This window comes from Diprion similis, chromosome 13 (genome assembly GCF_021155765.1).
Source record: "Diprion similis isolate iyDipSimi1 chromosome 13, iyDipSimi1.1, whole genome shotgun sequence".
Taxonomy (NCBI): Eukaryota; Metazoa; Arthropoda; class Insecta; order Hymenoptera; family Diprionidae; genus Diprion; species Diprion similis.
In genome coordinates, this window is record NC_060117.1 from 8,893,659 (window position 1) to 8,907,470 (window position 13,812).

General features: G+C 34.0%; 2 protein-coding genes across 3 annotated transcripts in view; one reads left to right on the forward strand and one right to left on the reverse strand.

Annotated features, from left to right (window-relative positions):
• Positions 1 to 6,405, reverse strand: part of LOC124414287 (serine/arginine repetitive matrix protein 3-like) — a 30,102-nt gene extending 23,697 nt beyond the window's left edge. The window contains 2 exon segments of the mRNA XM_046895329.1: positions 6,324 to 6,366; positions 6,369 to 6,405. Of these exon segments, the coding sequence (XP_046751285.1) occupies positions 6,324 to 6,366; positions 6,369 to 6,405 (80 nt within the window).
• LOC124414286 (hepatic leukemia factor) overlaps positions 1 to 13,812 on the forward strand; it is a 212,297-nt gene that overhangs the window by 71,468 nt on the left and 127,017 nt on the right. The window lies entirely within an intron of this gene.

Consider the following 13,812-nt stretch of genomic DNA (forward strand, 5'->3'; position numbering starts at 1 on the left):
AATCTGTAGAAAATTAGATTTCTGTCCGGGATGTACACTGATTTTTGAGAAGTCTGCCATGTTTTAGTGTGAAGTTACGCGGAGGTTAGTGGAAGTTGTCCATGGATCGAACCTGTCGTACTTGAACAAGTGAGTTTTGTGAAGATAAGGATGTGATTGCAAAGAGAATTTGAGGTCTTGGATTTTACTTCAGTTGCCTGCTTCATAAGGACCTCAAATATATTCAAAGTATTATTGTGAATTCTGATAGGAATCATTGTTTCAAATTTGATCGCATAGTCGACTAGCAGCTGCTGAATCGACTATGCAAATGGGATAATCAATTTTCGATGATGTTCATACAGTCAGGGTGTCTACTACCAGAAAAAACCTGGAACTCCTTGAATTCTCAATGATTTTCATCTCTCTTGGTTTCCGAGAATTTTTTAGCAAGTCAGTGAATTTTTTGACGAATATGAATTTTTTGTATATACTGAAAATGACCATCAACTTATAGATAGGAAGCTTACAGATAGGTGGTGTCTTTTTTAAAGGTCGAAGTTTGAGACCTTTGGTCCAACGCATAGATCCAAAAGAAAAAAACAAATCTTTCAAACGAATGGAAAATCATCTCTCCGATACATCGGTGAAAATTGAAAAATTGCCCGGGAAAACCTGGTCTTCTGAGGGAATTTGGGGTCTTGACTTTAGTAGACACCTTGGATCTTCAATTTTTCCTCTATAGAAGATGTCGATACTTATGTTTTCCCCAGTAAGACTACAGATGAATGAGATATGAATAGAAGATCGCCTTCTTAATTCTGTGAGAAAAAAAGTATACCTATAGTATAAAAAGTGCCTCAGAGTTTCTTTTGGTGCTTAATACCGCATTGGTGAAGCGGCACCGGTAAATGTGACGAAATATGGAAGTGAAAAGATAAACAGAGTGGTTAAAAGGTTGTCAATTGAATTTAACACTAGTCACCAACAGCAGTATATGGAAAACCAGGCCGCTGACATTCTTTTGCATAATATTACGTCGACTAGTTGTACAGGCACGAATGCATCATCTATCGTATACCGGGTGACTCATTGAGTTTAAAAACCTCGTTCAGTTTGATGATGCGATTGCTCGTTACTCGAGGTGCAAATTACTCCTTCATACCTGGACTATATGCTACACTTGCTATGTACGGCTATGAGTGAAGGGATCTTATTTACTGTACTTTTTTCAATCCTCTTCTTCTTCGGAAACACTCGAGAGGATTTCTCACTTACACGAGAAACAGTATTTACATCACTTGGCTACATGCGTAATGACGAAGATAATTCCCGTCGTTGCAACAAGTAAACGAGCTTCTTTCAATCTACATGCCCAGACAAATTCCTAGTGGTGGTCAAACTGTACAGTCTTCAGCTGTTTTCTTCGTTTTTTCTTCTACCAAATTTGGAAAATAGGAATGAGTTTTTTTAGCTACAACCAGAAAATCTGGTATGCTTTATAAATTTTTTTATTTACGGTGAAACGTACTTTATTTACTTGTAACTATTACGGTAATTTGATCTCGATTCAGCAATGAATTTATGTCAAGACCTTATTCAACTAGAATAATGTTTAGTAAACTGGACGAACTAATTCAATGTTGCGATAACGAGTATAACTAAATAGTTTCTCGTACTAAATTTTCTTGTAATACCAAAAATATTCAAACTGTTTCATTGCACCGGATTTTTAGTCACAATGATAAATGAAATCTTATTCAGTGTAGCTAACGCTGTATAATGTAATTTTTTTTCATAAACGGTTAAAAGGTGACTTCAAGATTGATAATCCAGGCGCTAAAATTATTGAGACACCCGGTAAATGTTAAAGTAGTAAACGGAGAAGATTCTCTCCAGATTTCACGACAACAGCATCGCCGACTAGTCCGTTCCAAGGTAAAATAAGAGAGTAAAAGTCCATCGTGTATAACATATGCATAACATAGTTAAAGGAAATCTGCTGTCTCATTGATAACGTAAAAGTATGTATAAATCCTGTACGAATATGATATATCTGTGGTTATGTGTACATGCTTGCACCATATAATTCTAGAATTTCAACGATTATACCGAAATGAAATGAAAAGGTATTGCGACCCGTGTAAATCCTGAGAAAAAACGGATATCTTAAAAAATCTTATTCTCTTTGCTCAGAACTGGGATAAATCAATGATGGATATTGTCTTGGTCCTTCTTTACCGATATTGTTGAAACTGAGGATTTGGCATCGCTCTTCCCCTTTGATATGAATATAATTAATATCATTGGCTAGTAGAGGCTGTAATTTTGAATGACGAATAACGTTAATCAACTGATATTCGAAAAAAAACGGATTACGAAGAACACAACACAGTTTGAAGAAAAAACTCAAAGAGATAATTGCTCTAGTCTGTCAATCATTTATTCAATTATCATATGAAAAAATTGATTCAATAGAATAGCTCGTACGTTTAATTGCCTGCAAAGGTATCATCAAGATCAATCCATCGATCCAAAGGTAAAAAAAAAATTTGGAAAAAATAACGTGTAACGATAAGTATCGCGTGGGAAATGAAGGAATCAGGGAACGGCGAAGTGAATAAACACAGTTGCGTGCTACGCTCGCGTTGGCATAGCAGACAAGTGAAGAGAGGAACGGGTTTCCCCTGCGGCTCACAGATCGCAGCACAAGAAGGAACAAACTTTACCGGCACCTGGCATCAGTCGTTCGAAATTTATCTCGGATAGACGATGTTCGTGCGGTAACAAAATGTGTCCCAAAACGAAGGCAACGACGTCTCATAGCAAGATACTAAAAAAGAATTCTACATATTTTATAGCATTTCTTACCACCAATTTGCAGATTACATTTTTCAAACAAAAGATTGTTATTTTCTTTTTAATAATGAAATTCAATTCGTTCGATTTTAGTTCATTTATTTGAATCCTGATGGTTGTTCTTTCTTTTTTTTTATCATCATCGTCATCATCATTATTATTATTATCATTGTCATGATTATCATTATTGTTTTTGTTTTCATCAATGGACTATTATGTCTATCGGAAAAAACAGCTTATCATTTGTCCGGTTTTAGTCTATCGCAGCTATTTTACTGCGAAAAAAAATCTATTACAGATGACAATATTATACTTGTGATTAACCTGTTTTAAATATTGATTTATGATAAATCGTTAACGTTATTATTACCTAACAACTACTTTCTTAACCGTGAATAATTGTGCATGTGGATGCGGTATGGTAGAAAAAAATGAAGAAAAAAATAAGAAAAAAAAATTTGTTCCAGTCATATATGGATGTTAGTAATTATAATTAATAATTAATAAATGAGTAACTAGTAATGAAATGAAGTTTTACAATTATAATCATTAAAAGTTTTCGATGATAGCTGGAGTTACTAGATACAATACACATATTTTATTCAAGAAACAATACGAATATACAAATATGGTGGGAAACAATTATATTTCGTGTATATTGTATTTTATACATCGAACATGTATACATATACATTATAATGTTTGTACAAGGTAAACAAATTTTTAAATGTGAAAATAATATGCGCGTCACTTATGGCCTGAGAAGAATAATCACAGGGTCAGTTGGGTGAAATCTCTCGTCTATATACATATAATCATTTTTGCAAATCTCACAGTTCGTGCACAAACGTCTGGATTCACGATACTTCGGCAACTCGATTGTAGAAAGTCCGGTTTGACGTGTGTAAGGATAGAACAGGTAAAAAAAATAAATAAATAAATAAATAAAGGGAAAAAAACACGAAACAAAAACAAATTTGAAAAACAAGAAAAAAAAATGACGGGAAAAAAGTAGAATTTATTATTCGCATAGAGATTCTTCGCGTGAAAATTACCTCAGCCGGCGAGTGAAGTGATAAATAATCGGTTGATTCATGAGGTTTAATTACAACCTACAAGGTCGTCTTGCCCCTCCCGATCCTCTCGATCTCGGTGTCCGATCTTCATCTTCATCTTCATCTTCGTGAATCCCGTACCAGCTTTGCCGATAACGCATTCCATTATAATCTTCGCGTTTACGGGGTGTCCCGTTTATCATGGACCATGGAAATACTTTGGATAATAATGTTGTCAACCGTGGCAGCGTTATTTTGAAAATATTCATCCGATGAGCTAGTTCAATGTCGGAATCGTAAAGAGGAGGTTTTAAAGGTCCGTCAATGTAGTTTCATTTGACATCAAATAAAAATAATTCAGCTAAATTTTTAGCTCATTATCTCAAACGGTTTTCGAGATTTTCGAAAAAAAACCTTCTTTTCGATTTTTTTTGTTCAGTAGTAAAATTCAAAATTAATGAATGGTGATTTTTTTCCTATTCTTAGGAGTAAACGAGATGAAAAAAACAATTTCATTATGAATGTCGTGTGGAAAGCTGATTTTTAAGAACAGAAATGAAACTATAATAATTTTTGTTACCGTGTTATTTAAAAGTGTCCACCGCCAAACTTTGTCAGAAAATGTCTTCTTTTCCCCCCCTTTACACTCGGGAATTATTTCATTTTTTTTGATGTGGTAGAACGTTATGAAAAAAATAAAGACTATTTTTTTTTTCAAAATCTTGCATTAATCCTTTGAAATATACATTTTTTAAAAGATCATATGATCGTGAAAATTCTCACACACGGGTTTTTGGGGTCACTGATTACGAATCCTAACTCAGATTTTCAAAATTCATGACGGCGGATTCAATTTGGCGGCGAAAAATTTAGGAAATTGTGGGATTTTGCTGAAAATGACATATCTCGAATCCGCCATCTTGAATTTCGCAAATCTGATAGCGGATTCGTAATCAGTTACCCCAAAAACCCATGTGTGAGAATTTTCACGATCATACGATCTCATTTAAAAATTGTATGTTTGAAAGGATTAATGCAAGATTTTGAAAAAAATGAGTCTGTTTTTTTCATAACGTTCCACCACTTCAAAAAAAATAAAAAAAATTCCTGAGTGTAAAGGGGTATAGAAGACATTTTTTGACAAAGTTTGGCGGCGGACACATTTAAATATCACGGTGAAGAAGATTATTACAGTTTTATTTCTGTTCTTAAAAATCGCCTTTGCAAATGACATTCATAATAAATGTGTTTCTTTATCCCGTTTACTCCTAAGAATAGGGAAAAATCACCATTCATTAATTTTGAATTTTACTATTGAAAAAAATAAATAAAATCCAAAAAAAGGTTTTTTTTTCGAGAATCTCGAAAACCGTTTGAGACAATGGGCTAAGAATTTAGCTGAATTACTTTTATGAGATGTCAAATCGATCCCCCAAGTGCAAGTCAAAAAAGCCGCGGAGGCAAATTTTCTATACAGACCCGACTATATTACCCTTTCAACAGAAAATTAAGCCGAATCGTTAGCAAATTTTCGAATATCACAATATCCCGCTATTTTTTGAAATACCTAAATTGTGTCGTCAATTTTTGGAGTTCATTTCATCGGTGAATAAATTTTTCAGCAATCAACTGAGTGATGTTTCATTAGTATTTTTTTTTTACGTCTCGTCTAATGAAAAAAAATCGTTTAGTTCGAAAACAGTTCGAACTCGCGTTTGGATCTAATTCAATTTCCTAGGATCGGGTCATTGCTTATTGGGTTCAGTATTTTGTTTTGTTAATAAAAAGTACAAATCGTCTGTAAATAGTACCGGAATAATTAAGGCTCTACGAATCTCCCAAATTATTAACCCAATTCGAGTGATATTTTTCGATCCCGGTATATTTATATCTCTATTTGAGTAAACTTTACTCGAATAAATGGAAAATTTTGGAAATAAGAGGAGCCCAAATTATTTGAATAGTCCTTAGACGATCTTCACTTGTTGATAGTGGAAAAAAAAGTTGTTGAAAGAACCAACGCCTTGATCGCGGGAAATTTGATTAATTTCAAAAAAATGATTAATCGTCGAATCAATCAAATCAGAAAAAAACATAAATCAATACATCCACTTATCATGAATTAAAATTCAATCTCTGTGTGGTAACGATTCGGTGAAATAAACTTATGAAAAACTGCTCACCATCAATGGTTCCAACCAAAAATATTAGGGTATAAAATTTTTTGATTCGGTGAGTTTTTAATATGGTTTATTCTAAACTTGACACCCTTTAAGCGGACACTATTAAACGTTGAAATCACGCGGCTATAGAAAATCGTCAAGGCATGATCAAGTCTCAGGGATGATCTTGTAGACGAGTTTGCAGGATGATCCGACGATGATGATATAACGACGAAGATGAGTCTGCTGGCGATTTACACCAGCGTACCTACCTCGCGTTATCTGTCTTACAGGTCTTTGCGGCTTTTTTCACCTCGGTTCCACTGCCGGTGCTCAGAAACAAGAGTCATTAAAGATGAGGCTAAATTGCCAGCGAAATTACGATATTACTTAGGAAACTTGCGCCGTTGCATCTCGCCGCGTAGTTACTGGCTGCGCTGTAATGTATATTTTATATTTTTATTTTCTCAGTATGAGATGGTAAAAATAAATCGAAATATAAATCTCTCAAGGTTTTCATTGTTTATTGTATTTTTTCAACTCGAAGCAATAGCTATTACATTCGATTATTCGCCAATTCTATCCACAAAATATCGCCCAAAAAGATCGTTTGAGGGGTCTATTTTTTTTTCGCTCCATTCACGGAATATCACTCTGAAAATCTAGAAAAGAATTCTTACCAAGGCTGAGCTCTCAATTTTAATTCTAAGTACTAGCTGAATGAATTTTAAATTTAACGATTTAGTAAATTTCAATTTTTCTTTTTCAATTATCTATAGCAACGCGGCATTTCACGATATTCAATTGGCAATAGGTGAAAATTACAGAGGAATTTTTGATCTTTAGAAGCACCTAAAGCCAATCTGTGTTTTATGAACCGACTCGCCAATAAAAAATCTTATAGCCAATTTTTTCTCTAATTTCATGGTGTTTTTCATTTTTTTCGTAAACCACTAACTTGACAGCAAAATTGTACACGTCTTTTTTGTAGAAAATTTAATTTTCTACAAAAAAGATTCTGCAAGCCAAAATCGTAGAGCTAGTGATTCAAGAGATATATCCAATTAAACATTAAAAAATTCGAAATATCTTCGTTTTATCCGAGATTTCAGTACGTATTCGTGAAATTATTGCTAAAAAAAAGTTATTACAGTATTACTGAGATACAATTGATGATAGTACTAATAATAATAATAATAATACTGTACAGCGTCAAAAATTGTAGATGTAAACGGTCTGACTGTCATTAAAATTATCTCTCCGTTATTTATTTATTTATTTATTTTGATGTAGTCTTTCTTGAATCTTTCTCTCAACTTAAAGTTTGGTTCCCAGTAGCGACGATCTGTCGATATTAATAATGGCGACACGTTCGTTGAAAGCACATATCAATGTTATTTCATTCTCGACGACACCTCACAAAATTTAATGTATAACTTCACATTGGTTTAGTGATTATTTATAAGAAAAGTACAATAGTTATTATCAAAGTCTAATTATTCAGAGATGAAGAGCCGAATTTTTTATATGCTATTGATCGCTAATTTTTTTTACAAAGGTCTTATTTTTTTAAATTTTAATGCATACTTGCAAATTGCCTTGCATATCTCGAATCTTGTATTCTGAATGTTATTTTTTTACCTCCTTCTGCGTTACTTTCATCACACCTGGCCAGGAAATCGATTTTTGTAGATGATAAATTACGTTCGCGTAAAAAAAAATTCAAAAAAGTAGCTTAAAAACGTGGAATTCGAGTTATAATCAAAGTTAAGGGATACGAGTCAATAAGTAAAAGTAATATCAGTCAACTTTGATCGTTGTACAAACAGTTTCAGTCACGTCTTATTCATTTCAGAAGAAAGGAAAAAGATAAACCCACTACTTTAGACTGTAACGAAATCAATCAAAGATGTATAAACGAGGGTTCGGGTCTTCTAAGACTTGCGCTGATTTATTGTTCAGACGAAATTCAACAGCGATTGAAATTTGTTCCGTGAAAATAATACATTATTGAACAAAAATATTCGAGCATGCAAATGACTGCAGGATCGGACGAAACCCTTTTACGTTCCAACAAGAAATTCATTTCTGTTTAAAGGGGCAACTTAAATTTGAGGGGTTATGTAGATTTAAAATTTTCAAAAAATCGATTTTTTTATTTATTTTTTTCAAAATCCTTTGTCAATCCGGAAAATATTGACAACTCGACATAAGTTGAAAAGAAATTTTTTTATTACATGTAGAGTGCTTTTGAAACTTTAAATGCCTTTTTCTCAAAACTGTATTTTTAAAGTCAGTGAGAAAGATTTTTCGAAAACGGCTTAACCGATCAGTCTCAAATTTTAACATAAGCTTTTCACGTATGTTTTTCAGTAATTATTCGAAGGTTTTTTCTCACCGATAAATATGTTCCATTTTATAAATAATTTGACGTCGAAATTTCTGTGAAAAAACGATATTTTTTTTCTTGCAGTTAAAAGTTACCATATGTGTACAAATTTTTACTTCAAAAATTAAAAGATCTTCTTAAGAAAAATTCTTGAAAAATCGATTTTCTTGGGTCTCCTGACTGTATATAACCACTTAAAAAACTCGAAACTAAGAAAACGATGATTACAGATATTCGAATTCTGCCCATTATCTTGCAACGAAGTTTATTCTGTCTTTGAAATCTGGAATAAATGGAAACTGTGTATTTATTTATTAGTATCTCAATTAGGTACACGAATATTAATTTTAATATTGTATATATTAATTATAATTGGTTAAAAGCGTCTCGCTTTGAAGTTGCGATGTAAATTAATTAAGTCACCGCCTGGCAAAGAAAAAACAATTAGTTATTTTAACTGTGAGTTTGAAATTTCAAATAAACATATCAATTAATGAACAACGCTAAGGATGGAAGAATGATCGATTTATACGTATATTCCAAACAATAATTACATGTTTGGTAACTCCTGTTGCTTATTATTGGCTACCGTTTCGATCAATACTTCATCTGACGTCAATTCTATCTGACAATGAGTTACATAGGTACTCAGCAACAAATAGGTACACAATGTTTACTAAAAGCATATGACACTTGATTTTGGCATCCTGTGGAAAATTCCTCAGCTTTTGAAAATTAGCAATTAATGACACTCAAGGCTTATTACGAGTCATAAATGTTTTTCAATTTCGTTGCTTCACACGTTTGACTTTTTGAAAACCTTTTTTTTTTATCATTTTACAAACGTTTCGAGTTCATAAAAAGCTTGAAATATTAAAACACGTTGATAAATTAAACAATTGTATCAATTTTTTCGAAAAAAAATTAATAGGTATGTATGTGTCAGACTTCGATAGGAAGTATAAAAATGAAACTGTTTAAATTTATTTCGCAGAATATGACAATTTTGTGAAACTGTTCCAGAAATTTTTCACACTCTCACTTACGATCGTATACATGCAGTTTCGCATCAAGATTAAAAAATTATATATTTTTTGCAAAACAATCGAGAATTGTAAACGTTTAATCGAAATATGTATAGCGACCATTTTCCTGTTTACGTAAATTCATGTATTCATCCGCGGAAGCAACGTGAACAATTATTTTATTAGAACAATTGTATAATTATTAGTCCTCTTGATATCACCGGATATTGCCTTCCTCGCCATTCCACGTGATGACCAAATTCAATGGATCTTATTCCTGCTTTATGGTTAGATTTATTTACACAACAGAACTGCGTTGTACACTGTAGTTTTCCGCTTTTGCGTTAAGGTTACGTAGTACTCCTGCCTTTACCGATCGAGCAAACTCACCCTTTTTCTTCGTTGTAAAAAACCATACATTTTTATAACAATTTTTTGGATATGCGTAACTTTTCTGAATTCTGCTACAAAGAGCGATGCACCGTCGAAATTTGAACCGTTTTTTTTTTAATATCGGAAGGAGAAGGGTGAATTTGCTCGGTCGGTAAGGGTAGGAGTACTACATGACCTACATGATGCGCAGAATGATTAATTGTTACTTTATTTATTCTTGATGCTTTTAGTATAAGTATTTTATATTAATTGCCTTTATTGAAGGACGACGAGACGATGGAGGTGCGACTTGTATCGAAAAAAATATTCAAATTGGGATACAATAACATGATGCAATCCCAATTTTTTTTTTTTGAGAGAGAAATTCGCATCTTCTTTCAGACATTCATTGTTAAATTATTTTCTAAAAATCTATAAATTCATATACTTACTGAGAGTTTTTTTTCGATATAAAATTGGAATATTGACTAGGAAAAAGTGAGAAAAAAAATGTCCAATATATTTAGTGATTAATACAGCATTGGATGATTCACCCTCCAAATTGCCAACGTGGTGTTATACATTATATACTTTCTAAGATTTCACCACACGGCGGAACTGTCTGAATATTAATATTCATCGTTGCTTTGTCCAACGTATTGGTGTCGGTATATACGTCACGTGACTGTGACGTTGTCGTAGAGACGTGGCTCGAGTCACGTGGCAGGACGCGTGCCCTGGACCTCCTTTCAAAGCTCCAATCCTCGTCGTCAGCGTAGCTATAATTGCAAACTGTACTCGTCGACCCACCTTCGGCTATCATCCCCAAGCAATGTCGTCTGCATCCAATTTCCGATATGGATTTCATTTCCATTTCAAATTTCAAGGTATTGATATGATCACATGATCGCGTCTATCGCTACTATACGAAATCGATGAAAAACTTGTGAAATAAGCTCACCCTTATCACCGCTTTACATAAAATCAGTGAAGGACACAATTGTAAAGATTAGTTGAATACAAATTACGAATAATATTCGTAATTGAGATGACATAAACTACAATTTACTTAAATTGTAATTCACGATTGAAGGTACAGTCAAATACTAATTACAACTTGTAGGTATTTTGGAATTAAAAAAAATTGTAAGTACGAAGATTATATTGGTATTTTGTAATTGGATTAAAACAGTATAAGAAATTGTAAGGATGCTAGTATTTGTTGAGATTTTACCAATTAATTGTTGACGAAATTATAATTTATTATAAATTGTAATTGTCGCGATAACTGAATTTTGTTTTATTCAATTATTGCTTTTTTCATGGAATGTTGTCCTCGTACTGTGCAAGTTATTTCATAGAAACGGGGTCACCAGGGTCCCTGGGTACCCCAAACCAACTTTGAACTCCACCCCTAACCTAGCAGACGACAGTTCCGGTTCAGGACGTTATCTATAATTCACTTCAACTTTCTCAGAGTCGGGTGAGATCGGTGACAGCGTAAATTCTTTGTTATTTGCGAGTCAGTAAAGGCCGCAGTCGCACGTGGGGTCCTTCGGTACCCCAGTTTCCCCTTTACGTACATATTTTGTAGCGATAAGTCAATTTTACTTTCACTAGTGTAATTAATTATTCTCATTAATAATTACATGTAAGGTGAGGTATTGAGATGTTTACATTTTTTTTAGCATCTTTTCAATAAATAATGACTGAAAAGTAAATAAACTTATATTGCTTATATTGAGTAAAATCTGTGTAGGTAATTTATTCGTCCGTGAAGTAAAATTCACTTATTTGTTAAGAAAAAATCCATTTGAAGTTGAAAAAAAGGTGCAATATGTAGTTTTTTATTGACTTTGCCCATTTACGGATGTTTATTATTTTCAGTTTTCGGATAGACTAAAAATTATACTTTTTAGAAAAAATTAATTAATACACCATATCATCTTAAGGCTCAATGTATATCCTTTCAAATTCCGTTGGAATTTTGAAAATCGGCTAATTAAAAAAAAAATGAGACTGTTTTGATTGAAAAAAGTCATTTTTAGCTATTTAACGCATTTTTTTTTTGCTTTAAACAAGTGTTTCTCTATTTTATCTTGAAGAAACGGGCTTTCAATACATATCGTCGTGTTCCTGATTCAAAAACGAAGAAAATGATGCATAATAATCTTATCTTGTTGCAACTAAAAAGGCTGCCCCAGTGCCCCGTAGAAGGTAAAAAAATAGGTTGTCACGTCGAGGGGTTAAATTGTTCATGTAACATTTCCACGAAATAAATCAGACCCGCGGAAATTGTAACTTGGACGTCATTCGGAGGCTGACGGTGCCGCGTGATGAGTTCGTTGACTGGATCGACTTGCAATTACATGCAAGTTTGTGTACGATCGCACATTGCAGAATAGATTTGGCGCAGTGTTGCTGTGTGCCGATGCCTTTGCTATCCGGATGCGGAAAATGGACCGGAAAATTATGGGTCTATTTGTCGTTTTTGGATCATTTTTTTCGCTTATCAATTTCATCACACTGCCGAAGAAAAACAAAATATCTCAAATTTTATTAGAAATATCTGATAAGTATTTCAAGATGTATCGATGGTCGGCCATTTCCCCCGGAAAAATTGTCTTCTGGAATCACAATATTTGGTAAACACAAAAAATTTTTCCTTTTTTTTTTACCTACCCACGGTAACATGAATTTTCAATTTGACTTTCCTCGATATCTGTTGAAAAATCGAACGTCGGAAGTCATGGTTAAAAGACAGAATCCGTTCTCGGAGTAAATTCGAGAGTTGATAAGCAGCAAGGTTGGTTAAGAGGCTGAAGCTAGTAACGTTAACGTAACGATACACCAGGGTAAAAAATCATTATTGACCAATTTGAGAATGACTTTCAAAAAGTTTTTTATTTACCATGGTTCACTAAATTTCGGAAAATCATAGAAGTGCAGTTTAGCGTTTTTTCCTGAACATGCATCGTTCCATTAACGTTCTAACCTCGTCCTCGTGGTTGGTTGGGGCTTAGAGCAGAGCCAATCGCAAGATTGTAGGCTGGATAATCGAATCGCACAAATGGCCACTCATTAGTGCAGCAGCGCCCGGTAGTCAGCGATCATTTACACGGTTTTGTGCCCTGCACGCTCATCATCAGCCTCTCCTTGACCACGATACCTGCCCGCCTGTTCACCGCCGGCACACGAACGTGGTTGTGATTCACGCGGATGAAGAGGACACGCACACTATGAGATGAGCTGATGGCAATCTGGCGTAACTGTGGGAGCCGCCTCTGATTCTCGGTGGCTGAAGCCTGCCACTTTTCTATTCCTCACCCAGACATGGGCAATCCAACGTGTGCCTGGGAGCCGAGAGCCAAACGTGTTGTTCGATGCTTCTGCATCATGTCCGGTGTCCTTGCGGTATTCATGCGGTATTTACACTCGCTAATGCAGTCTAAAAGTCGGTGTGTAGTTTAGAAGTCGAGAGGGTTTGTCAAAATTATTGGCATGCACATGCTCCTAAATACGGTTGTCAAAAAAGCAGGTACAGTGCAACCTCCGAATAAGACCGGGCTCGGGCGGTTAGGAGAATATAATCCCGAGAAATAGGTTACTCCCACCCGCGGTCCAAATTCGCCACAAAAAATTCTCGGCTCAACCTCCAAATAAGTCCGCTCGCCAACTCGACGAATTGACGACATTGATTCGACTTTATTATATAATTCTTATCAAATTCTGTTTGAACAGTAATTCTGCATTATGCACAATGTATGCGCTATGGACTGCATTATGTATTATAAATTGGATTTCTCATTAATAATAAAATAACTATTCTCTATAAAAAAAAGAATTGCTCTCTACTTTAAAATTTCAAATTCTCAATTACATACGAAGAATGATATTATTTGATATTAAAGAATGTTATTATTTTTTGACAAGAATTGCTGAATATTTTTGTGTTACCTTTTTTAAGATAA